Genomic DNA, 25,528 nt, shown 5'->3' with positions numbered 1-25,528 from the left:
TTATTGTTATTTGAAAATCGAGTACAAATACCTGGTCTGCCGTGAGCCAATATGGGTCAAATATTCTCTATTCTCAACTCTTTCACTGAAGAACAATTGCCTAAATATTCTTGACAATGCCTCAATCACGCCTTTTCAAGCCCCTCAAGATTGGTAACATGGAAGTGAAACATCGCATTGGGATGGCACCACTCACTCGTTTCCGAGCAACCGAAGACCGAGTGCCAACACCCCTCATGAAGGAATACTACGGCCAACGCGCCGCAGCACCAGGCACCTTGATCATCGCCGAGGGAACATTTATATCGGCAATCTGCGGCGGATTCCAGCACGCACCAGGGCTTTGGCGCGAGGACCAAGTCGCAGCCTGGAAGATCGTCACCGATGAAGTCCATCGCAAGGGATGTTTCATATTCTGTCAACTATTCGCCATGGGCCGTGTGGCGGATGTCGATATAGCTCGGAAAGAAGGCATCGATATCGTAGCTCCCAGTGCTATTCCCAAGGAAGAAGGCGCTGTGGTGCCCAGGGCCATGACTACCGATGAGGTCAAGCAGACAATCCAAGATTTTGTCGCCGCTTCGAAGAACGCTATTCAAGCCGGATTTGACGGAGTCGAGATTCATGGCGCGAATGGATACTTGCTCGACCAATTTATCCAAGATGTCAGCAACAACCGTGCCGATGAGTACGGAGGGAATGTGGAGAATAGATCCCGTCTTCTCGACGACGTGATCAAAGCTGTTGCTCATGCAATTGGTCCTGAGCGCGTCGGGCTTCGACTGAGCCCATGGAGTACGTTCCAGGGTATGAGAATGCAGAATCCCATCCCGCAGTTCACAGATGTGATCAGCAAAGCCAGCCAGGCGAATGTTGCATATCTTCATCTAGTGGAGTCGCGGATCTCTGGCCCCCAAGATTATGACGGCCATGACACTCTGGGCTTTGCATACGATTTATGGAACGGACCTTTTCTTATTGCTGGCGGGTATACATCGCATGAGGCCCGTAAGTTGGTGGATGAGAAGTATCCGGACAAGGACATCATCGTCGTCTTTGGCCGGTACTTCATTTCCAATCCGGATCTCATATTTAGGATTAAGAAGGGTCTGGAGCTGAATGCGTACAAGAGAGAAACATTTTATGTCTTCGAGTCGGCAGCGGGTTATTCGGATTACCCATTCAGCAAGGAGTATTTAGCAAACAGGATAAACGTTTAGTATATTTGGGCCAAGTAGCTGGAGTACTTATATGCAATCTCATCAACTCCAAGCCACGAATTGCAGAATAGATCACTTTCTTCTGACGAATATAATTTGGCAATTTCTAGACTTGCTGACCTATACAGCCTTGATAGTCGTTCAGATATGAAATCTTTATATCGCTGCGATACATTTCCACCTTGCTTTGAAGTTTTTCCAGCCCCCAAATCTGTAATCTGTCGATGTCCCAAAATAGATTTAATGTGGGAAGAAATAATAACAAAAACCAAGGTACCACCTGTTTAGGGCATAGGCCAGGCTGACATTTAATATAGCCGGAAGATAGTTATGCCGACATATTCCCCTATATTCTGACAGCACATGGTGCTCTTATGTTGTACAATAGTCGTTGTATAGAAATGTCGCACTCTACAGAATTCATGAGACTTGCAAGTTAGTGAAATTTATTTCTTGAATTTTTCGGTGGCACTAACCGGAACCTAGGTCCCAATGAACGCCGTACCATTAGTCGCGAAGATGTAGGCTACTACAACGCGCTCGTCATAGCCGCAGTTTATGAGATTGCGAGTGAAAACATCGACGTTAATTCGGCCCAGTCATTTCTTGCACCTTTGAGACACTGCATCGAGAAGTACCCATACCTAAACGTGGTCGTCAGGGACAAGCATACCGAGAAGCCAGCATACGAAGCGGTTTCTAGCATTGATCTCCACGATCATGTGTCTATAATTCACGAAGCTCAAGTCAGTAGCGATGATGAAATGGCAACAATTCAAAAGATCCTACCAGCCATACTTGACCGGCCATGGCCTGCTGATATTCCACCTTGGCGAATCGTGGTCCTCCCTCTGGTGTCGCCAGACTCCACGGTGACGCGATGCTTTATCACCTTTGCGTTCTCCCATGCTCTCGGCGATGGCATGGTCGGAGTTGCATTCCATCGCACCTTTCTAGATGCATGGCGCCAGACTACGGGCGTGGAGGAGAATGCCTCTTTCTTAGTGACTCCGCCAAGTCAAACGCTTCCGGCACCCTTTGACACTCCCGAAAGGCTTCCCATATCCTGGAAGTTTCTCCTCGAGCCGTTGATAGCAGTTTACTTGCCAAAGTTTTTGGCCAGACTTCTTGGGTTCCGCGCATCTGCCAGCACGCTAGATGCCGGTACTTGGATTGGACCACCCATGTTCTTTGACCCGACGGCCACCCTCCAGAGCAGAGTAAGACTCCTCGAGATTGAGGCTCCGCTGGTCCAAACGGCCTTGCAAACGTCAAGAAGTCATGGCACCAAGCTCACGGCAACGGTGCATCAGATGATTGTTCGGGCGCTAAGCAGGGCCATTCCTAACCCTGAAGTGACCAATTTTGTCTCAGGGACGCCTGTCGATATGCGAGCGTCTATCGGGACGCCGGGTCTCACATGGGGCCTTTTCGTATCTGGTCATTACGAGGTACATCCACGGGTACAAAATGTGACAGAGCCTGGTTTTTCCGAGGAGATGTGGACAGCCGCGAGTTTGATGACAAGAAATCTTGCTACATGCGGTGCAAAGCTGCAGGACCAAGCAATCGGCCTGCTCAGATATGTGCCCAGCATTAGGAGTTGGACATTGAGTAAAATTGGACAGCAGCGGGACTCCTCGTACGAACTGAGCAATCTGCTTGCCTTCGATAACATGGGTGACGCTGCAGATCAAAGGTGCAAAGTCGTCAAGATGGTATTCTCGCAGCCTGGAAATGTTACTAGTGCACCACTTGTTTTCAACATTATCAGTGTCAAAGGGGGTAGCTTGATGTGCACAGTGAGTTGGCAAGCTGGAGCCTTGGGCGTGCCAGTAGAGGAGGAAATGGCATTGGTTGATGATATATGCTCATCAATTCGTGCTGACTTCGAAGCCTTGAGAGATCGATATGGCAGCTAGCCAACCGTCGGACCTTTTGTTCATATTCTCAGACCTGTATAGGATAAATAATAACTGTTGACATTTCTGCCCTCCAGGACTGATCTCTCTTCCCTCTCTCTCTTCCTACCCTCTCCAGCTTAGCACAATCCATGATGTTATTCTCCTCTCGCCTTCTCTAGAGGCTCTGAACAATTTGTTCTTTTCATCTTCTGAGCACACTCTGATTGAATAACAGACCAGAGGTAGCAAGACACTACCGACCCTCGTTACAACGGGACTTCGCTGTCACATCGACAGACCTCACCCGCTATTTCAATTTCACCTCGCCACTACGTGAATTATTCGAAGAAACTGACGATCTTACTTACCGTCTTATCCCACACTTTCGAGCCCCCTCGTCATTATGAGAAGACTGATTGATAACCACGCACGCACACACTCGCACACAAACACGCGTGGTTTGCCCACGGAGGATACTGTTTAACAACAACACTATCATGAAAGTCGCGTTACTGAATATCGTGTCCACACAACAAGAACGAGACACTAGCGGCGTTTAGCGCTAGTCATCCCCTTGGTCACACGTGTTAATAAAGTTCGATCGGTAACTTCTGGTAACACGCGCAAGGGGCGAGGAAGTATCCTATGCACGACTTGAGCTTCCTCATGCATCTTTATATGTGAGAACTGAAAAGAAGCGGGGTATATACGTGCACGGGCCACTTCGCTTGAGGCTGAGGCTGAGATGTGGGAAACACCTACATCGGCATATGCCATGGTAAGAATGAACTGTCTCGCCCTTCCCGAATTTCTGTATAATGGCAACAGGGCGACAATATGACCCTGATCTTGCCAGACCCTCTTGCCATCAAAATCATCTTGTGCCAAGTGCAACAGACTCATTAGAAGATCTTTTGCGTAATGACCATTTTACACATGGCCGTGTTCCGGAAGCAAATCCGTTGGGATCGGTCAATATTGATGCTGAGGATGACACTGGATCTCAACCTATCCAAGAGATGACCTCGCAACCACTCGCTCCAATAGATCCATCTGATCTTCCCCTGCCTTTATCTAGACCACCATCAAACCAAAGTCCACGCCAAGAAGAACAAATACTTGATCCAGCACAGCTTGTTCCTCATGCATTAGAAGGAACGAGTCCGCCATCATACGGAGAAATTATTAAGAATGCCGAAAAGGTGCTGGAACATATCAAAAACGGCAGCGTCGGTAAAGACTCCCGCCACGAGGAGACTTCAATCACCTACTACGACTGTTTCGATAACATCATATCCGATCCAAGATACATCAGTGATTCAGAAGATATCGCAGCCCTGTGTCAACCTTCAGAAGATGTGCAGCAAAGGCTCATATTTGTGGAAGATCTTTCAAAACCGACGATAGCCAAACTGGGTGAAGCCTTCAGCATCAATCCAGAGTTCTTCGAAGAGCATTTACTGAATTCTGGCTATGCCGGTGGAAAATATGACAGCCCACCGGCTCGAAACTGGAGCACAGCATCGTTTGATAAATCCCACATGTCATTCAGGTGGATTCGGCCAGTTTATCGACTTCCAACCTACTTCTCAAGTGGCGACCTTGAAGATCTGCTCGAGGACAGCACAACACATTTTACAAAAGGGAAGTCTGTTAGGACAAAAATCCTCACCAACATATTCCGGCTAGAGTGGGGCTTGTGGACAGACCCTGCAAAAACAGTTAGGATGAAAAGGGTGTGTGGGTTAGAGGAGAGAGTGTCAATTTGGAGGAAGAAGCTCATTGATCAAAATGCTGAGATTGGTAAGTGATATATACATGAAGTAAAACCTAATATGAGATACTGACAATCCGTGTAGTAATTGTTCTCCTTGACCCTTTGCCGGAGATATCTGAGACGCATCAATACTGGGCGTCGACTGGTTCCCAGGGGGAGAACGAAAAGAACAACGACGACGATGACGATGCGTCGTACCACTCCTCCATAATCGAAGAGGAACCACAACGTGTCAGGGACCAACATTCCATTGCTACGTCTTTGGGCTGGCTCATTGGCAGAGAAAGGCGAAAAAGCTCCAAATCCGAGACGGATCCTGAAGTACTGAAGACAATTATCATCGAACAAATAGCCCCTCGCCAAGAAGTCTCAGTTGACCTAGACCGAGTGTTTCGGACATCACAGTCCATGGCAGATTGGGAGAACAAACTCAGGGAGACTAAGTCAACCAAAGCAGAAATCTGTGGCGCGCTTGAAATGCACCGGACATCACTTAACCTGGTCAACCCGGTCTTCCGAATCATCAAACAAGATACTTTGACCCTTCTCAATCAGCTGCGACAGATTCTTGACGAAATAGATATCGAAATTCTGGATGACACAAAGATGGAGGATCGATTGGGCTTATGGCGACAGATCATTAACCGTGCCCAGAGAGAGCTCCCAGAGCTGAGATCCTCAATGGAGCCTTTTATTGAGTTCCTTATCAACCTCCATCCTCTAAGCTCTCCCACGGAAATTGCAGCCATGAGTTTAGAGGTTGCGCAAGATATTCAGGAGCTTTGGAAGAATATCGATCATATTATTGATCGACTTCAAAGAACATCAGCATCCTTGACCTCCAATATGGGCCTGTTGGACAGCCGACGCTCAATTGAGGAGGCTCATGCTGTAGCAAGACTAACTGAACTCGCGTTCATTTTTGTCCCGATGTCCTTCGCGGCCTCTGTTTTTGGTATGCAAATCGAACCATTTGCAAACCCTGTTCCTATCAGCGACTTCTTTATTGTGGCTATTGTCGTGACAGCATTTGCCTATCTGATGCGCATGACTATGCGCAGCGATTGGTTGATTGATCTCAAAGCAGCCGTGAAAAATGATGTCAGGCGATACGCCGCAAGGAATGGTCAAGCCCTGCAACCTCGATCGCTTCCGATACCCCTGATCTTTCAGTCAATAGCAAGCCGACTGGGTGCCATTATTGCCAAGACTTGTAAAAGGGCAGCGAAAGGAATCTGTTCAATAGCAAAGAAGTTCTGGGCTGTGTTCGGTTTCATCATTGCCTTCGTTTTGTTGATTGGTGTGGCCTCGGTAATACCACTTTCTGTCCTCTGGACCTGCGAGCTTGATTCCAATATCCAGGATGCTGCCAGCATCGGTATTGTTTTCATTGTTATAGCCACTGTTGGCGTTCCATTCTGGTTCAGATCCAAACCGAAGTTTCGAAACGCATTACCAGATCTTGTCATGCATAGAGTGCGTCACGCACCTTTGTGGCTTAGAATGACATCGATCTACCTGATCTTGAGCGCAACATTCATTGTGGTGCCTTTGACACTTATCTGGACACGCCCGCTCGCTATTGGCATTAAGCATGGGCTGACCGTGGGTGTTGTGATGCTTGTAATTCTAATGATGCTAATTGTTACCCTTTGGGGGGTTTCGGGGCGAGGGTCTTTCAATCCCATTGCACGATATAGTTAACTCTGGAGAAGTCCCCTAGAGAATACAACTTTTCTTTCGGTCTCTCTGGTCTTTCGCCTTGTAGAATCCAACATAGATAGATATATCCTGAAATTTTGTATTTAACCGCACTAGTCTAGATGGGGTTAGTATAGGGTGTGTTCAGCTCGAAATACGATGCGCAATTGAAATTGACCTTCTCACTTAATTCTTCTTTACCCCTCCTCTCAACCTACTATATACCTTTGGTACTAAAGCCATGGCATTGAGGTCCGAAATTAAGCGAATAAGTAAGATTCTCAAGATTTAGAATGGGTTATAAGTGCTGACACGAACCGCCACAAAGGGGAATCATTGCCTCATCTCGCTTACCATCAATTTTTGATGCTCTTATCGGCAATTGCAGTTATTTTGTTATGTGAGGGAAATTAATCCATTGATTCTGGATTTTTCGATTAATATATTCTCCCAGCAATTCTACTTGCGGGCTGTTCTTCTTCCAACAGTCTAAGCAATGTATACCTATTGTCGCTAGAATATACGGCGAAAGAGTCTTCATTCCCCACAAAACCCGGGCAAGTAAGCTCAGCTATTGCGCATGCTATCCAAGATGTGTCCCAAACCGGCAACGGCACGACTCTCGAAGTGCGAGCGGGGTACATGGGGATCTGCGTGACGCAGAGCCATACAGGACGCATCTGCTCTAACAATGTAAAGGTGCTGGCAAATTTGTTTCAGACACAAAGGTCTGTCAACGGGAATACAAGCACGGAAATTGTACCCGACCCGCTCAATTTGATTATGATTGCGAATGAATTTAAGGAGAAGATTGTATTCAACGGGCTGATGTAAGTCTTTTTCTCTGGCGATTTCGATACTTGCAATATACTAATGGTATTGATGTTTAGATATATCGTGGTGGCCTTGATGTTCATTTGTATCCTAAGCCTATCGACATTCCCTGGATGGCGTAATGAAGTTGATGAGAACGGATCAGCGTTCGAGTCGAAGCCATTCCCTTCTCGAATTGCATTATCGATTTGTTTACTCGCTGTGAGTGCCAGCTTTGGATTTGGCCTTATTTCCATATTGTGGCAGCACATCAACAGCAGTGCTACAGCGACAATGACCGAAATTCTCACCTATGGCGCCGTCTCGGGCCATGTGGGAGCTGTGGCCATGGCATTGGGATGGCTCTCTATAGGACTGCTTGGGATTGTTTGTATGGCGCTTTTCATGATGAAGTTAACGTTGACTATGCTTAGACAACCTGATGAAGATGATTAATCTAGTATATAGAGGGTTTCTTCCCACTTACGGTTGGTTCAGCAGACTGAAGTGAATCCATTCCATCGAGATTTAAAACATCAGACAAAAGATTTTATAACTAGCTCAGTACAGCCACATAGATTCGTTCACTACAACAGATCTACAACTAAACTTTGAACTGCACCATCTGCAGAAAGATGTTTGTGAATAAGCGAAACAATTGCCCCCGAAAAGCCGTGTATGAACCAGCACTCATGAACTTCAGCCCATTTAACCAGAGTAGCCGCCCAGTGGGCAAGCACAATGAGGGCGGCTGGGCTTTGAAGTGAAACCATATGATTGAAGTGGTCGGTGGTTTTGTTTAACCATGCGCTTATACCTTGCCAACCCCCTGATAGAACATTGGACTCGAAGACGCTGTTACAGCATTGGATCAATGCGGCAATGCCGAGTAGAACAGCTGGCGCATCTTGTTCATCATCTGGTTTCCCGAATATCTCGGCCATGCGATAAGGGAGCACCTGAAGACGGTTGAGTAGTGGAGTCAGTGCTGCGGTGGCACCTCGCGGGCTATTCGTACCCAAAGATGTTTGAAGATTATCGCCCGTGCTCTGCTCAAATTTTAAAGAGTTTCCTAACTGAGAAGACGCAAAAGCTCTAACGTCACATAGTAAAGATTGTAGCCATGGTATGGATGCGGCAGGACCTAGGACATTCTCTTGATCCACAGTGAATCCAGCGAAGCTCCATCGCGCACAGCTTATAATGTCGTTCACTTGAATTGCGGCCGTTCTCATTTGCTTGAAAGTCTCGGTGGACACAGTGTTTGAACTGTTGTTTGTCATCTCGTTGAACCCGACCAAGAATTCGGAACGGAGCATTGTCGCCCATTCACGGTGCTTTCTCTGTGCTGTTGTCTCGTCAAGCATGGCTGAATGGTATGCAGAAATGGCCAGCAATCCACACATCAGCCATCGTTGTTGTAGACCCAACAAGACAATGTACGTCCCCCAATATTGTGACGCTAGTGGGGAATCCTCGACTTGAGGAAGCGTCAAACACGTTTTAATGATAAAATGATGGAAGTAGGTCAATGTCTCTAGGTCCACCACGGGAGAAAACTCAGAAAGTGACACTGGCTGTGCTAGTGACGGGACTTCGGTCACACCAGAGTCGTTTCTGTCATGTCCATCCCCTTCATCTGAACCCTGTGACTCCGCGGCTCTTGTAATCGAGACCTCGAAATACTTGAGTTTTGTACCGCGAAAGAACGTCTGAAGCTTCACTGAGCGCGTGTGAGAGGCAAAATCATTCGGCCCACTAACATTGTGGACATCATTCCAGTGGCGTCTCATGCGTTTAGAGCTTGCGCAGAGATGCCCACACCCGGTCATGGTACATGAGTACCCAGACACTACGGGTAGGGCATGAACCGGTGATGCACTTGGGTTAGGTAGTGAAAGATCACCCGGCTCAACAATGTCGAGTTGATGGATGGTGGACAGTAAACTAAGCCTTTCTTCTCGGTAAATTTTGTGGCGGAGCAAATGGCTCCCCAACGCATTTTTCTGAATGGCATACTGGCAATCGCGACAGATCAGCACTTTGTATTCCGCATTATACTCGAGTAGATCTCGTGGACTGAGCCGCATATTAAATAGCAACCCTTTTTCCCAGGGTGGAGGTTGAGATAGACGCTGGAAGATAACGCGGGGCCGAAAGGCCATCCATGGATGTAGTTAACTAGTTACAGTAACTACGGGCGACTACCTACTTAGGTAAGTATGCCATCCGACATATGCCTTAGGCCACAACATTAGTGCCTCAGGCTGCTGATCAACCCCTCGTGAGTAGATAGAGTCGGCAGATCACCTTCCATAGCAATCAACTCTCTCCCGCCTTCATGTTCTGGCCCCTCCAATACCGTAGCCGCCTACACAGTAAGTCATACAAAAATACGAGTAACTATTTAGTTAACTAGTTATCTGTTTTGCGTAAACTGGCATAGCTCGGCATTAAGCCCGATCTCGGACTTAAGGGTGGAACGGCATATATGGTTCTCGATGGGAACGGCACATGCGGTTCTTCATTTTTTTATACTTGGTAATATTTACTATCTACTTGCTTTGAAATAATGATGATAATTTGAAATCACTTCAAATGTGCGAAAGTACTTATAGTTTGTCGTGTTCTGCCCAAATTTGCTTTTTACATCAACTGTCTGCTCAAATCAAGCATCTCATAAGCATCGGTTTGCCTTTCTCGCCTTTCCTCTAAGACCCTATTCTTCTGTTGAAATGTCCACCCCCAAGAACTTAGCTGCATGGCTCATCAAAGCTGGCTCACCCCTACAGGTGGGAGATGCTCCGCTGCCCACAGCTGGTCCAGGAGAACTCGTCGTTAAGAACGCCGCGATTGCTGTCAACCCGCTCGACTGTCATATGCAAGACTCCGGTGTTTTCGTGCAACAATGGCCCGCCATCTTTGGTTGCGATATCGCCGGTGAGGTGTATGAAGTGGGAAATGATGTTGAAAACTTCAAGAAAGGGAATCGGGTAATTGGGTATGTTATTTGACAGCATATCGAGATGAAACCATTCAGGCATAATCTAATCTCTCCAATAGACATGCTATCAATCTGACTAGTGGGCGCCCCCAGGATGGCGCATTTGCTCTTTACACAGTAATTTCTGCAAACAAAGCGGCCATACTCCCCGACGAAATATCGTTCACGGATGGCGTTGTGGTGCCGTTTGCATTGGAGGCCGCTGTCTGCGTGCTTTCCCTCAAGGAGCCCGGTGTAGCCATGCCCGGTGTAGCCACACCGGCACTGGGCCTTCCGTACCCATCGCTGCAGGACGTGCCGTCATCTGGCAAGACGCTCGTTATATATGGTGGCTCATCCTCTGTTGGCTCGATGACGACCCAGCTTGCCAAAGCGGCCGGAATTTACGTCATCGCCATTTCCGGGGCGCACAATTTCGAATTCAGCAAGCAATGCGGCGCAGCTCAAATATTCGATCGCAATGATACTTTACTTGCCGACAAGGTTAGCGAAGCAGTTAAAGCGAGCGGTGGCGAGTTCGTTGGCATCTTTGATGCGATAGCTACCCCTGAGACTTACACTCACGACATCACCATCCTTGCTCAGCTGGGTGGAGGACACCTTGCTTGCGTGCATCCACCTCCCCCTGCTACCGATCTCCCCGCTGGTGTCGATGCCGGTATGATATTTGCTGTCAACGACGTTGCGACGCCTGTCTGGGAGAAATATGTTACGCCTGCCTTGAAGTCTGGAAAGCTCCAGTGCTTCCCGCCTCCGCTTGTGGTCGGCAAAGGTTTAGAGCATATACAATCTGCGCTGCAAAAATCCAAGGCAGGAGTCAGTGCCACGAAGCTAGTGGTAGAGCTGTAACTAGTGCCTCCCCATTTCCCTTTCTAGTTAGCAAATTGTTGTTCTTAGTAGGCTAGGCGAAATACATCTGATATTACAAAGGAACGGTTTGATAGTCCTTTCGGTCATATTTATATTAATTACTATAATCAATAGTTTAAATTTTCCGTTAAGATATAAGACTCCGTATCCGCTAAAAAAGAAAGTTTCTAAATATAATATATTTACGATATTATATTAAATCCTATTTCGCGGGGTATAGAATACGGCACCTAAGAAAGAACCTGAGACTTTCTCAACCACTCATGCGCCTCCTTATAAATCCCCTGCGCAATCTCCTCCCTCTCCTTCTTACTCACACCCCCCTTCTTCCGTGGCGAGTCATAGGTAAACCCATGCGTACAACCCCACGCCAATGTCCACTTATACTTACCCACTTCAAAGTCCTCCTCCTGCTCAACCCCGACTCTATCCTCTAATCCGGCCAACCCATGAATCATCTGCTGCGTCTCTAACCGGAGCATATCCCACTGCGCCCCAATCATATAAATCCACGGCGGTAGCTCATCCCTCCCGGCATACACCGGACTGAGCAGTGGATCCCTCCGATTCTGGCCGACGCTCACATACCCCCAGTCCAGCCACCAGGCAGTCCTTTCCAGCGTATGTTTTGGGCCGTCTTTGTACGGTCTTGAATCCAGCTTTTCATTTGGTGGGTGGCCAAAATCCACGATGGGGTAGTATATCACCGCTGCTTTGACCAGACCTTTTAGACCGGGGAATTGCGAGACAGACAGCGCGAGGTTGCCACCTGCGCTGAAGCCGCCGATGGCGATGCGCGAGTGGTCAATTGGGAGGGAGTCATCTGCTAGCACGCACTTTGCTACCTCGGCAACGTCAAAGGTGGCTGTTGGGAATGGGTGGAGCGGCGCCTTGCGGTAGTTAAGGCTGATCACTAGCATTCCTGTGCGGTTGGCCCAGGCGCTGCAGAAGGAGTCGTCGACGGTGGCATCGCACACCGCGAAGCCGCCGCCGTGGATGTCCAGGTAGAGTGGGAGCAGTTGGCGCTGGGCGGGGTTGTAGGAGCGCGGGTAGAAGATGCGGGTCTCTAGGGTTGGGCGACAGGCATAGCGCTTAGTGAGGGTTGGTTGGGTGCCTGGTTGAGGGGTGTTGACAAGGCGGAGGTAGAGGAAGTAGAGGGCAGCAAGGGATTTGAGCAGCCAAAGTTGGAGGAAACAGTTTAAGCGATGGGGGAGGGATAGTCGCTCTTTTGGGAGAGGAGGGATGGGGGTTTCCATTGTTATTTTGTCCTTGTCTGGATTCTTGATCATTGTTGGTGGTGAAAGGAAGAATCGAGGTGTTGCCGGAGCAGGGTCAGTCGGGCGAGGGCTGTCATGGAAGGATGAATCTGTTGGGATGCCGCGAGGGTGACTAGTACGTGTTTGTCCTAACACCAGTAGTCCCCGTGGGCTAAACACTCTGTTGGGCTCGTGTTCTTCATTTTATGAACCCTAGCCCTTCTCCCACCGGTCTCGATTCCTTATGCAAAGTGAGATAAAATCGTCGCGTCTCACTTCCCCCATTGCGTATGGTGGAAATTAATGTGTTGAAAATGGGTTTTGGCCCCAAAATTGACGAGTAGTCAATCATGCCCGGTGGCCAGATGGGATGTCAGCAATTAGTTCGGCCCGGGGCCACACCCATCCGGACCGAAATGGGTTGTAACCATCGTCCATCAAAGAACTCCGGATGTTGACAAAAGAAATGTCTATACTTATAACTCGAATAATTTGATATCGTTGGATTCAGAATTAGGGGGCAAGACCATCTCTAGACTCCCTTTTCTCCATGCTGTTAGTAGCGAATAGTCGAGACTTGGCGAGTGGTCTTCATACTACCTGTGGCAAACACCGCCTCGCATTGTCTTGACTCTTGCATTGGTAAGATGGTTTGTTATGAGACCATAAAGTCACTTTTACTTATTTCTTACTCTGTTTTTGTTTATCTTTATCTCTCCTGTACATAAATCGCCAAAATGTATCGATAATATCGTTATCTAAGTTATTTACTTTCTCATAAAGGGGATCTCACTACACTGGGGTTGATTCCACTGGGGTTGATTTCTGCCTTATTCTGCCTTCTCAGGCATCGATCTAGGCTGCCACCTTCCGCAGTTCCTTCCGCAGTTCCCGAGGTCAGCTGACCCGAGTTGACCGGTACGACACGTGGCATATGCTTATCTTATCTCTTCCCGTCAGCCGCCCATATCAACTGAACTACGTACTATCGTCTCACCACTTTTCCTACCCACACAACGTTAATGCAAGATGAAGATATTAAACTTGTTACGACTTCTTCTTTAAATTACAGGTCCTGTAATGTAGCGGTAATCATACTGGTTTTTGAAATGATATTGTGAAAATATTTGAAAAATACCAGTAACCCCGGTTCGAATCCGGGCAGGACCTTGTTTTTTGCTCCACAAGTCATGAACTAGTATAAGACCATAAGACCAAGTGTTTCTTCCAATACAAAGAAAGGGGACGATAGATCCTGACAGAGAATGAGAGGATTTTGCTTCTACAAAGGCGCAAAGCTGCTCCGGCAATACTACTGGGTGCACGTCAAAGTGCATGGTATAATGTGAGACATTGATTGAGTTGAGTTGTTGAAGAAGTAAAGTTTTAGAGACTAGGAAGTCCGACAATGATCAAGATATTAATATATATAGAGGAATTGATGCCTATGGTACCAATTGGAATCCTACGGCCACACACATGCTAACCTACCCTAGGGCCTAAAAAAGGCCATACATATATAGAACCCAGGTACAAATCCGTACTTCAAGACGAAGTCTGGGCTCGGTTGGTAGATATTTAGGAGTTGGAATCACCCCCTCACCCCACCCACTATGTTTTTCAAGAAAAAAAAACTGCCCCACTATTTTTCTTCCCTCCTATCAGAGTGCCTTGCCACCATTATGTCTTGCCGGCAAAAATGAAGGTCGTGCCCGGGATCGAACCGGGATTGCTGGTATCAGAAACCAGAGTGATGAGCCATTACACTACACAACCAATTTTCTTGATGGACGATTTCTTGTGTGATCTTTGTATAACATGAGCTTTTGTGCTGTGTACTTCAATCCTATGTAGCTCCTTGCTATCCATATTAATACATGCTAATGCCACTATATGTAGCTTATATGCACTATCATTTAATTCTAGACGATTTATGTGCTTTATTTCTACATATATATACTTGCATCACAGTATAAGGTGGAAGTATGATGTTCGATATATATATTCAACATTGGGTGTGATTTGAAAAAGACATTTTAAATAACAACCAAATAGTCAACGTTGTAATAATACAAATGTAGCAGTACAAATGTATGACACAGGTTTTTAGAGTCTCAAGAGGACCTAGGAGAATTAGATGAGGAAGTGATAGTCTTATCTATATGTTATGTTGTAGTTCAACTACTCTAACTTTAGCTTTGCCTCCCGTAATTCTAAATAACCATATGGGTAACCTACCTAGGTTATCATACTGAATATGACATCATCTCAAATGGGACGATAGCTCAGTTGGGAGAGCGTGCGACTGAAGTTCGCAAGGTCGCTGGTTCAATCCCGGCTCGTCCCATTTCCTTTTTTTTTTCACTGCCATATCCGTACGAGTTGTTTGGTTTAGCCGGACTTTTATTTAACTAACGAACCTATCTCATCTTCTCTTTACAGAACGTTAGGTTCAGCTCGGGGACTCGTAAAAAGTCATAGAAATGTATATCGTAATCATAAATTCATTCATATATTTTTCATAAACTCCCAAGAGAGGCTAGAAACCACATAGAAAGCACTACTATAAGGAAATATATATAGACTACCGTTAATATATTAATTTGTAATTTATCGCCTTTACTATATGTCTAGGGGGTGGCCGGGTCGGTTATATAGCTGGGTCGGTGACTCGGTGGTATGGCTGGCTCAGTAGTGTTGGCTAGCTTAGTGGTGAAGTACCCGTGGACGTTATCGCAACATGATTATGTAACTAGTTATATAATTTATTATTTAAGGTTCCTCTGCTTCCGGTAAATTAGATTGTCCCCGATCTAACAGCCGCAGACGGTTGCTCTCCGAGAGTAGCGGGACCCGGGGGTCAGAACCAGTCAATCATTTTGCAAAAAGAAATATAAGGGATTGCTATAGATGCTCTAGCAAAGAAGTAGAGCAATATACGTTTTTTTTTGGGAGGATAAAGAAGATAATATCTAGTTATATTGTATGGGAACGTCCATTATTAGGGTTCCTACTGTACCTAGGCCATCCCGCTAATATTTATTAGATCCATAGAGTCTAATGGTGCTACAGTCATCATCCCAAATGGGACGATAGCTCAGTTGGGAGAGCGTGCGACTGAAGTTCGCAAGGTCGCTGGTTCAATCCCGGCTCGTCCCATTATCGTTTTGTTTCGATTGTACTAATTTTTGTAAATTAATCGAATCGACGTATCTAGCTAGGTCTATATCTAATAAACAAGCAAGGCTGGATTCAACCGCAGAATCTATCCATGTGGATAGCTAGGAACAACACAAAACGGAGGCATATAACTTATGGATGAATACGCTCGTAGTATGTATGTATGTATGTATACCTTAGCTTGACTCAATAACCTTGGAAACACCTTAAGTTCGGCAAGGCCCAGAAAAGAGAGGTGTGAAAACCGGTGGTGTATTTTGGAAGTGAGAATTGCTCGCCGAGATGGAAGGAAGCCATGTGTTAACTTCACTCGTGGATGGATAGCTTGCTGTGTATGATTGCCTGATATGTTGGGTGTGCCACACGACAGTGAGATCTGGGATAGCGTGCTAAGCGAGACAGCTTTAGCGATGTAGGTATTTATTAGATCTATCATATTAATCTCGTTTTCTTCAATCTAGGCGCTCGGACGTTCGGGCGAAATTGAAACCTATCATGTGGACCATGCGCTAGGGCCTATATAGATATCATTACATTCCCTAACTTGGGATCGCCAATATATAGATAGCTCCCATTCATACACACACCATTCCAAGAAAAGAAGCTCACTTCAAATAGCTTGGTCACTATTTTGCACCACGAACTTCGAAGCTCTTGTCGAATTTTATGTTAAGAACTTTAACGTCGCCCCAACATCGGAAAGAGGGAAATAAGAAGAACGGGGGGCCATTTACCCATATAGATAAAGCATGTCGACAACAATACCTTATTCATGAGCTCCAAACCGACAGATCACGTCCCGCACTGCTCTTTGAGTCCGTGGTACTGACACCCAGTAGCGCGGCCATCAATGGCTTGTGCATAAAGGGTACAAGTCTATGTGGGGTGTCAGTCGGTATATTCTCGGATCAGAGATCTTCGACTACTGGTGGGATACGACGGGAAGTATGATTGAGCATTATGCGGATGGGGATTTGGTGATCGGACTCTCATTGGGTATGGACCGGGCGATGAGTGTATCTCGCTGTGTGGGGACCTGGAGTTCCTTCTTGGCTTTTGTAGGGATAGTTCTACACGATAGCAGCTCATAAGGGAATTTCGGAATCGGCAATTTCTTCTTGCTTTGTCATCGACAAGTACAGATTGAAGATATATATACATGTGAAATTTGATTCTAGGTGGTATATGATGAAATGCATCTGCCGGGGAATGACAATCTTCGCCATAGTAAATATATACATCGCCTCAGAACAACCCCCGAATGGCGCAACAGCACATCGATCATGCGAATCACTGTAGACACAACAAAGAGCGTGCTCCAAACTCCTTCTCCACTGTTCCATCTCGCAATAACATGTCTTTCAACCAATGTTTCGCAACATCTATATCCGGAGCCCCAAATTTGACTATAACAGAGCCTCGCACGGAAGCAGCAGTCCATGTTTTGACAGATTCACCTGAGTGTAAATCAACTGGTTCATGAAGTTTCCCATTTGCCCGAATACGCGGGAGACAGGAGAACTCCGCGAGAAAGAAGTCACCGAGAGCACGAAACATTGGGCCCCGAATGACGAGAGTGCCAAAAACCCCGAGACTATCCATCTCATTTTTATAGCTTCGCTTCGTAGACGATGTTTCATCCAGAACCAGACTATCTCGGATTAAAAGCTTCTTCTTGGTTCCTTTATCCGGATCAGGAAGTGACCAAATCTCATTTCGACCTTTCCATCCAAAAAAGTCCCACGCCTCGCCTATCGCAGTTCGTCCTTCGGAAACCCAGTCTAGGACTAGTATATTGGACAAAGAATGGTGGACATGGAATATTTGACATTGCTCATACGAACTGTCTTTGAATGGCTGTACCGGGTCCGGCAACAGCAGGAGCGCTGCTCCTTGATCCACTGTGACAGTGAGGTTCTGACGTGAACATATTGACTTGGATGGTGACTTGTACACCTTCGTGCTTCCTTGCGTAAGAAGGGCTAGTCGCGACTTTGGCCGAACTCTGATGTTCAAGTCTACACAGTCGCCGGCGACCAGCCCGCCACCATAACTCATCATAAAGACGAGGACAGCGTGGTCGGTTGGTCTGGATGGTGGTGACACAAGTTTCAGAGGATAATTGCATGAAAGCGTGGAAATAGAAGAAGAGCCGCAAAAGGCGTGAACTTCAAGTTGGCCGCTACCTGGCTGGGGTATCTGGGGCACCGCCATGGTGACTTTTCGCACCTATGAACTCCAGCGACTTTGAGGGACACAGTCACAGTCACAATCACTTTGAAGTTTTCATTTTACTAGCAATAATGAATGGTAGATTGCTAGAAATCGATTTGGAGTTCACGGGTAGAATTTGGCGACATCGAACAGTGGAACCATAAATTGAGTCTCTTCGGCGAAAAGGACCCGACACACACCCGTGGGCTTGTACTTACCATCGAATAATCTGTTTTGTCGGTGGAGTTTAGCCTTTGATTGAAATTTCGCATGGCAGATTTGAATATGAGATTGTGTCAACGTCATTTGCCGCTTGCGGACAACGATGGCCGATAGGCCGTACCTTGGAAGTCTTCCCCCACAGGTTTTGTTGGCCGAGTGGCGGTTAAACCGGCGATGACCAACTTGACTGTTGGTACATACTTGGGTATTATACATATTACCCACTATTAAAAGACCAATGCGCCTATTTTATATGCAGGGCCGATCGAGTTCGTTCATGCGTAAATTCAGGACTAAATCCCTTTCCCTCTCCATTTGTCCGAGTACTTCAAGAAAAAAAAAAGATCTACATTCCGACTTGCTGCAAACGGGCATTTGAACTGTGCCTGTTAACATCAGCTTGTATCGATTTTACGAGGAAAAGTCGAACTTCAAATTGTGAATCGCGATGCAGTTGATAGCCCGTGAGGTATGGCGGATGAATGATTTGATCTTTCATTTCGATTAACTAACGAACAACCTAGTTGGATAAATTGGTCATTGCCCAGACCGGGCTTTTGGCCCAACGACGACTGGCGAGAGGAGTGAAGTTAAACTATCCTGAAGCTACGGTAATTCCTATCTTCATCCATTGGAATCTTGGAATGTTCTAAGGTTAGTGATATCAATGACTATGTACTGACGACGGAGTAGGCATTGATCACAAATGTGTTGCAAGAGGTATGTATTAGTCTCGGTGCCAGCACAACACCTAGCTTTAACCATTCCTAGATGATGCGAGATGGCAAGCACACCGCATCACAGCTCATGTCCATCGGGAAACATATCCTTGGCCGCCGACATGTCTTTCCGGCCGTGATATCAACTCTTGCAGTACTGCAGATTGAAGGGACCTTTACGACAGGAACTCATCTAGTTACTGTCGATCAACCCATTAGCAGCGAAGATGGCGATATTGAGCTGGCAATGTATGGCAGTTTCCTTCCCATCCCACCGGAGAGTTTATTCCCCTCATATCCAGAATCCGAGTACGAGCCTTTGAAGATGCCTGGAGCTATCTCACCCGGTGAAGGAATGATCGAGCTCAATCCTGGAAGAAAGCGAACTCAATTGAAGGTTACGAACAAGGGTGATCGGCCAATTCAGGTATCTATCCTTTGTTATACATACACCTCGACAAGACGTATTAATAAGTTTTTTTTATTATAGGTCGGCTCTCACTTTCACTTCATTGAATCGAACCCGGAGCTGGATTTCGACCGGATCAAAGCTTATGGCTATCACCTTGACATCCCCGCGGGAACGTCGACTCGTTTCGAGCCTGGCGATATCAAGACCGTGAATTTGACGCAGATCAGTGGTCTCAAAACTATCAAGGGAGGAAGCAGTATTGCGACTGGAACTATTGACCTGTCTCATACCAACGCGGTACTTCAACGTATCCAGGAGGAAGGCTTCCGACACACCCCCGAGGAGGTGCTTATCAATATACAAAATATCGAGCCATACAAGATGGATCGACTTTCGTATGCCTTGATTTATGGTCCGACAGTCGGTGACTCGGTCCGTCTCGGCTCGACAGACCTCTGGGTGACGATCGAAAAGGACTACACAGCACACGGAGACGAGTGTACATTTGGAGGTGGTAAGACTTTGCGTGATGGAATTGGACAAGCTGCTGGACGTGCAGATGATGAGTGTGCGGATCTGGTTCTGGTCAATGCATTGGTAATTGACTGGACTGGTATCTTCAAAGCTGATGTTGGAGTGAAAGACGGTGTCATCGTGGGGATCGGGAAGGCTGGTAACCCTGATGTGATGGATAATGTGAACCCGGCTCTGGTGATTGGATCAAACACGGACATCATTGCTGCAGAGGGGAAAATTATTACTGCTGGTGGTATCGACACCCATGTTCACTTTATCTGTCCTCAGCAGGTTGAAGAGTCTATCTCGTCGGGTGTCACAACCATGTTTGGAGGAGGAACTGGCCCGAGGTAAGGTCCCAAGCATTGATATTGCGGTGTCTGGATCTAATATTTTGTCCAGTACGGCCTCCGTTGCTGCCAATTGCACCCCGAGCAAGACATATATTCGACAGATGATGCAAACGTTAGACACGCTGCCAGTCAATTTTGGCGTCATTGGAAAGGGTAGTGATACTGGCAAGCCAGGTCTTCTTGATCAGTGCAATGCAGGTGTCGCTGGTCTCAAGCTGCATGAAGACTGGGGCTGCACACCCTCAGCAATCGACTCTTGTTTAAGGTAAAGGAATTTTATCTTCTCGATCGTCGCGGATACTAACAGTTCATTACAGTGTCTGCGAAGAACACGACATCCAATGCCAAATACACAGCGACTCGTTAAACGAGTCCGGATTTGTTGAGCGAACGGCAGCTGCATTCAAAGGAAGAACAGTACACGCATACCACATCGAAGGAGCTGGCGGCGGACATGCGCCCGATATGATTTCTCTTGTACAGCAAGCCAACGTCCTTCCCAGCAGTACCAACCCAACGAAGCCATACACCTGTAACACAGTCGACGAACATCTCGATATGGTCATGTCCTGTCACCATCTATCGAAGAACATCCCCGAGGATATTTCCTTCGCAGACAGCCGAATCCGAGCAGAAACGATTGCCGCAGAAGATGTCCTCCACGATACCGGTGCGATCAGCATGATGTCCTCTGATTCGCAGGCAATGGGACGATGTGGGGAAGTAGTTCTTCGAACTTGGAATCTGGCTCATAAAAACAAGGTAGAACGTGGGCCGCTACCTGAGGATGAGGATACCGGAGCCGATAACCACCGAGTCAAGCGGTATGTCAGCAAGTATACCATCAATCCTGCTCTTGCACAGGGTATCAGTCACGTTGTAGGCAGTGTTGAGGTTGGAAAACTTGCCGATCTGGTGATCTGGGAACCTGCAAGCTTTGGCACCAAGCCATTCCAAATTCTCAAGAAGGGATTTATTGCTTCAGCTCAAATGGTATGTCCTCCTATATCTTACGTCGATGTAAGTGACGTGCTAAAAATTGTCATAGGGTGATCCAAACGCATCGTAAGAACCACCCTTGCAATCGCTAATCTTCTCCGCTGCTCTTGTTATGGATACTTACTGTCACAGGATTTCTACCGTCCAGCCCATCATTGCGCGACCGATGTTTGCGGTAAGTTTGAATCCAGTCCTCGCATTATCCATGACATCTTCTGAGCTGACCACAATCTAGCCCCGCCTACCTTCAAGTAGTGTGATGTTTGTTTCCAAGGCCGGCATGGAGAACGGTTCTGTTAAATCCTACGGCCTGAAGAAGCAGATCGAAATTGTGAGGAATACACGCACGGTCACCAAGCTTGACATGAAATTCAACAATGCCACCCCGAAGATGGAGGTTGATCCCGAGGCCTTTGTGAGTCCACTCTTAGCGCTTTTAAACTCTCGAATAAGACACTGATCATTTGCAGACGGTTATGGCCGATGGAGTGCACTGTAAAGCAGAGGCGGCTACATCGGTTCCACTTGCGCATCAATATTTCATATACTAGTCTATTGAGTTTGTTGTTATGTATGTATATCAGGGCTTTGTCGACATATAATTTTGGCTTGAATGTGCTGGGCAGAAGGGCGCCAACTGCCATTTCTATTAAATATTGATGCCTTAATGCCTGATTTAATTTGTATACACAAGGCAAATTATCCATCCTCGAACAGATAGAATGAAATGAAAGAGTGACAGTAGCAAAGCCGGAAAATAGCTCAACTAGAATTCCCCAAGCTAACTACAGAAAAATCCAAAGCCAAACAAACATAAACAACGAAACAGCAGTAAAATTGACTACATAAACCAAAAACCGAACAGAAAAACCACAGCGGGTATTAGAAAGCACTTTCATTGATCTCATTGCCTCACCGGACAGGGATATCACGACCACCCCTCCATAGGCAGCGGGACACCATCCCATTCATTTCCCTGCGTCGCAGGGACACTGACTTCCTCCTCGCAAGTCCCACCGAGCATCTCCTCAGCAGCACCCCAGCCCATAGACTCGAGTTCTCGCACAAAGAAATCACGTTCTTCCTCCATCATAGAGGTACCCTCATCACCACCCATGACATCCTTGTACTGGCGCAGATGCCACCAGTGCGTAAGACCACGAAGCGCCTGTTCCAACGGCAAGGCCTCTTCAACCTCAGCATCGACGTCAGAGCCAGCGAGCCAGTCGTCGCGGAGCTCGGGACGGCAGTACAGGTAGATAGCGGTGATGACACGCATGTTACTCTGGCGCCATTTGCGGCCGCAGTAGGGGACTTGGGATTTGAAGAGTTTGAGGGTGTAGAAGCGGAGGTGTGGGTCTGGGATTTTGAGACCTTTGCGGAGGATGTTGCTTGATTTGTACTGCACTAGTAGCAGACAGCGGTGGGCTTTGTTCCGCGTGATCTTTTGCATGATGTGGAGGTAGTTGATGGCGGAGAAGAAGTTGCGGAAGGAGAATACTTTGATTGGTTCTTTGGGGAGGGGCGCGGTTGGGTAGCCTAGTTCGTCGACTTCCGGGCGTGTTGGTCCGTTGAGGATATCCGTTAGGGACTCTTCTTCCGAGAGACCTGGCATGCTGTCGTTTGCTGTTGGATCCGTGCGGTGGCGGGCGATTGGGGGCGGCATGGCTTCGTCTTCGCTTTCGGTGTCGCCGCAGGAGCTTTCTTCCGTCTCTAGGGGCAAGTCCGTGTTGCTTTGACAGAAGTGGAAGAAGCTGAATTTGTGTTAGTGTGTGAGCTAGCTTAGTGAATGGGGTGGAGTAACATACGATAGATCTTCGCGGTCACTCTTATGTGCCACCGTTTGGTCAACGTCTTGGTGTGCGAACATCTTCAGAATCAAGGGGATGTAGTTGGAGTCAAGTAACAGCTGTGTCATGTACTCAAATTTCAAAATATCTTGATGGGTTAGCGGCACATCATGCAGAAAAAAAGGGAATCGGAATATAGACTCACGAGATCGCTTAAACCACTTAAGGAGAAGCAAAAGAGTTCCAGACACGGCTTTGCCGGTGATCTCGCGGAGTCGGATATTGTCTAGCTCATCGATAGATGCGTCGGAAAGGAGATTGTGAGAGGAGCCGTTCATGGAATGACTACTAAGTCTTGTGTTAGAACGTATTCGTGATTATTTCAAGTGTCTGAGCTCACCTCATGCCCTGCGTAGTTTGGCTAGTAGACTGGTTGATCACCGCGCTGACATTTGTCAAGATGATTTTCAAGAATACAATGGTGATGGACTGAAGGTGAGATAGAGTATTGGTCTGGTAAACAGTAAGCGAATGTCGAAATTTGGTATCGAAAGCGTGTACTCACATAAAACGAGTCAACCGCATCCAGACGGCGCTGGATATCAGGATCATCTGTCTCTTTCTCTACTGGTTTTGGTTTAGGCTCGGCCTTCTCCTCGCCGCCCAACAAATCTAGTTCTTCAATATCGTCCGGTAGATCATCCGATATGTTATCAGGGAAGTGAGCAGCATCCTCGGAGTTCCAGCCACGGTCGTACTGCATAAAGTGTTCACGCTCCTGCCAAAGCTGTCGCATCGCACGAGTCATTTTCACATGGGTAGAAAAGAGCTTTCCAGCTTCAATAATTGACGCAGGGACATCGCTGCCTTCCCATCTCTTTCCAACCAAGGTATCTTGGCGTTCCGTTGTGCCCTTCCCGCCAATGCGGTTGCTGGAATCATCCAGGGGAGGGTACATAAAGGGGAAGTTCTGATTGGTCTGATAGTTCTGTTTCTTCCCAGCTTTCCCCCTGGGCCGGCGGGGGATGGGGGTGGGGATGGGGCTGGGGTTGCAATGTGAACGGCCTGCTGAAGGATGGAGCCATTCCCACCGGAAATCGAGGGGGCAACACCACAAAAGATGCCACTTGACGAGTTCATCTTAGCTGCATTGTGTGGAAGAGGGGGTAGAATGGAATTGTTTTCTAATTCCAGTGGAACGACAAGTGGCGGAGGGTTGTACGCTGGGTATTTGGAAGTAATTTCCTGGCGGAAGAGATGGTAGTCCAGAGGGGAGGCGTGTAAAAACGGCGTCCTGCGTTTGGAATCACCGTTCTCAGACGAAATAGCAGGCTCTAGTACCTCCTTTGCGCGCTTTAAATCCTCAGTCCCGCCAAAGACGAGAAGCACGGACTTCCATAACAACAGAAGGATTCTGGTCAGCGGGATATTGGCAGATTCGTCCCAGCGCAGTCGAGCGATGATTTCAACAATGGAGACTAAGAGGCTAGGATTCGAGCTGCTCAGCGCATCGCGGATCGAGCTGCATTGAGGGTCGCGCGCCTGTTGCCTGCGACCCACTTCCACAGCGAAGTATAAACTTGTAAGGACCAAGTTGGCCTCACGCTCCGGTGCCGCAATATCGCCAGGGTTGATTCGCTCGTAATCAATGTCACTGGAGTCCGATCCGAGTGCTGAGCGGGTCTTATCAAAAAGGCGGCACATGTACTGTACCAAGGCGGTAACGCCCGAGCATTCTTGGACAAGGGAAACATTCTCCTCGATGCACTGAATCTGCATTGACTTGCGCAATGGCGTTTCGGCAGATGACTCGGAATTCCCATCTGAAGGATAGTCGGGCGCCACTCTCCCACCGCTGAGACCCCATACACCAGTGACAACATAGCAAATGGTTTCAAGGGCTTCCAATCGCGCGGGGGCTTCAGAGAGTTGCAGATCCTCAAGCACCCGAGCAATAAATGAACGACGTAAATCCTGGGATGCGTCAAGCCAAGACACACCGGGCGTGTCTCGCTGGCGTCGCTGACAAAAGGTGGGCCATTTCTTGTTAAAAGTCGCTTTCGTGCCCATCAACATGACACGATCAAAGGCGTTGTACTGGAACCACTCGTCGAGCTCATCGGGAAAAGATTGGGCGTCGGCATATTCAAAAGCATAGGCTGGTTGCTCGATCTTGGGAATTTCACCCACAAGCTTCCGCAAATCCGATAGGCTTAGAGAGCTCGCACCCCGGTCCGTATTCTCCTGAATGGGAGCTGGAGGGGGCGGCTGCATTGGAGGAGGTGGAGCGGAGCCATCACGGTGAAGCTCCGGTCGTTTCATGGATTTTTCGGGCGCAGAGGGCGCAGTCTCAGGAGCGGGTGTGGCCTGTTCGGCCTGTTCCTGGCGGAGCCCCTCAGCCACCTCCTCCATGAGTTGGTCGTCTGAAACTGGCGAGATATCGGTCCCTGTTTGGTCGACCTCATCGGCCTTAACAATGTGATGCTCCTGCATAGTGGCTTCGGGCGGATCTGAAGACACGTCCATCACTGGGGACTTGTTGACTTGTTGAGTTGTGTTCCTGGCAGAAAGTTGGGTG

At 47.5% G+C, this 25,528-nt stretch overlaps 10 protein-coding genes across 10 annotated transcripts; 6 read left to right on the top strand and 4 right to left on the bottom strand.

Annotated features, from left to right (window-relative positions):
- Nucleotides 1-116: 116 nt before the first annotated feature.
- N7516_007524 (alkene reductase) lies at nt 117-1,220 on the top strand (the record flags this gene model as incomplete). The annotated part of the gene is made up of 1 exon (XM_057220244.1): nt 117-1,220. One exon carries the CDS (start codon nt 117-119, stop codon nt 1,218-1,220), a length of 1,104 nt encoding a protein of 367 aa, XP_057074335.1.
- A 401-nt stretch (nt 1,221-1,621) lies between these two features.
- On the top strand, nt 1,622-3,142 carry N7516_007523 (uncharacterized protein; the record flags this gene model as incomplete). Its single annotated transcript, XM_057220243.1, has 2 exons — nt 1,622-1,655; nt 1,707-3,142. The coding sequence occupies 2 exons, from the start codon at nt 1,622-1,624 to the stop codon at nt 3,140-3,142; spliced, it is 1,470 nt and encodes a 489-aa protein (XP_057074334.1).
- An 800-nt stretch (nt 3,143-3,942) lies between these two features.
- Nucleotides 3,943-7,558, top strand: N7516_007522 (Mg2+ transporter protein CorA-like/Zinc transport protein ZntB; the record flags this gene model as incomplete). Its single annotated transcript, XM_057220242.1, has 3 exons — nt 3,943-4,927; nt 4,984-6,506; nt 7,493-7,558. 3 exons carry the CDS (start codon nt 3,943-3,945, stop codon nt 7,556-7,558), a joined length of 2,574 nt encoding a protein of 857 aa, XP_057074333.1.
- Nucleotides 7,559-8,002: 444 nt separating this feature from the next.
- N7516_007521 (uncharacterized protein) lies at nt 8,003-9,208 on the bottom strand (the record flags this gene model as incomplete). The annotated part of the gene is made up of 1 exon (XM_057220241.1): nt 8,003-9,208. The coding sequence occupies one exon, from the start codon at nt 9,206-9,208 to the stop codon at nt 8,003-8,005; it is 1,206 nt and encodes a 401-aa protein (XP_057074332.1).
- A 942-nt stretch (nt 9,209-10,150) lies between these two features.
- Nucleotides 10,151-11,268, top strand: N7516_007520 (zinc-binding alcohol dehydrogenase family protein; the record flags this gene model as incomplete). Its single annotated transcript, XM_057220240.1, has 2 exons — nt 10,151-10,416; nt 10,479-11,268. The coding sequence occupies 2 exons, from the start codon at nt 10,151-10,153 to the stop codon at nt 11,266-11,268; spliced, it is 1,056 nt and encodes a 351-aa protein (XP_057074331.1).
- A 251-nt stretch (nt 11,269-11,519) lies between these two features.
- Nucleotides 11,520-12,578, bottom strand: N7516_007519 (Alpha/beta hydrolase fold-3; the record flags this gene model as incomplete). The annotated part of the gene is made up of 1 exon (XM_057220239.1): nt 11,520-12,578. One exon carries the CDS (start codon nt 12,576-12,578, stop codon nt 11,520-11,522), a length of 1,059 nt encoding a protein of 352 aa, XP_057074330.1.
- A 2,192-nt stretch (nt 12,579-14,770) lies between these two features.
- Nucleotides 14,771-15,730, top strand: N7516_007518 (uncharacterized protein; the record flags this gene model as incomplete). Its single annotated transcript, XM_057220238.1, is given in 3 exon segments — nt 14,771-14,774; nt 14,788-14,920; nt 15,592-15,730. The coding sequence occupies 3 exon segments, from the start codon at nt 14,771-14,773 to the stop codon at nt 15,728-15,730; spliced, it is 276 nt and encodes a 91-aa protein (XP_057074329.1).
- Nucleotides 15,731-17,015: 1,285 nt separating this feature from the next.
- On the bottom strand, nt 17,016-17,939 carry N7516_007517 (urease accessory protein UreD; the record flags this gene model as incomplete). The annotated part of the gene is made up of 1 exon (XM_057220237.1): nt 17,016-17,939. One exon carries the CDS (start codon nt 17,937-17,939, stop codon nt 17,016-17,018), a length of 924 nt encoding a protein of 307 aa, XP_057074328.1.
- Nucleotides 17,940-18,609: 670 nt separating this feature from the next.
- Nucleotides 18,610-21,711, top strand: N7516_007516 (uncharacterized protein; the record flags this gene model as incomplete). The annotated part of the gene is made up of 11 exons (XM_057220236.1): nt 18,610-18,630; nt 18,686-18,772; nt 18,855-18,881; nt 18,933-19,307; nt 19,371-20,158; nt 20,211-20,426; nt 20,479-21,154; nt 21,210-21,226; nt 21,293-21,335; nt 21,396-21,575; nt 21,631-21,711. 11 exons carry the CDS (start codon nt 18,610-18,612, stop codon nt 21,709-21,711), a joined length of 2,511 nt encoding a protein of 836 aa, XP_057074327.1.
- A 377-nt stretch (nt 21,712-22,088) lies between these two features.
- On the bottom strand, nt 22,089-25,476 carry N7516_007515 (FAR11/STRIP family protein; the record flags this gene model as incomplete). The annotated part of the gene is made up of 6 exons (XM_057220235.1): nt 22,089-22,914; nt 22,969-23,098; nt 23,156-23,298; nt 23,351-23,463; nt 23,516-23,929; nt 24,013-25,476. The coding sequence occupies 6 exons, from the start codon at nt 25,474-25,476 to the stop codon at nt 22,089-22,091; spliced, it is 3,090 nt and encodes a 1,029-aa protein (XP_057074326.1).
- Nucleotides 25,477-25,528: the final 52 nt, after the last annotated feature.

The sequence above is a fragment of the Penicillium verrucosum genome (assembly GCF_028828655.1).
Source record: "Penicillium verrucosum strain IBT 35672 chromosome Unknown utg000002l_segment0_segment0, whole genome shotgun sequence".
Lineage (NCBI taxonomy): Eukaryota > Fungi > Ascomycota > Eurotiomycetes > Eurotiales > Aspergillaceae > Penicillium > Penicillium verrucosum.
This window is presented reverse-complemented; position numbering and strand designations above follow the sequence as displayed.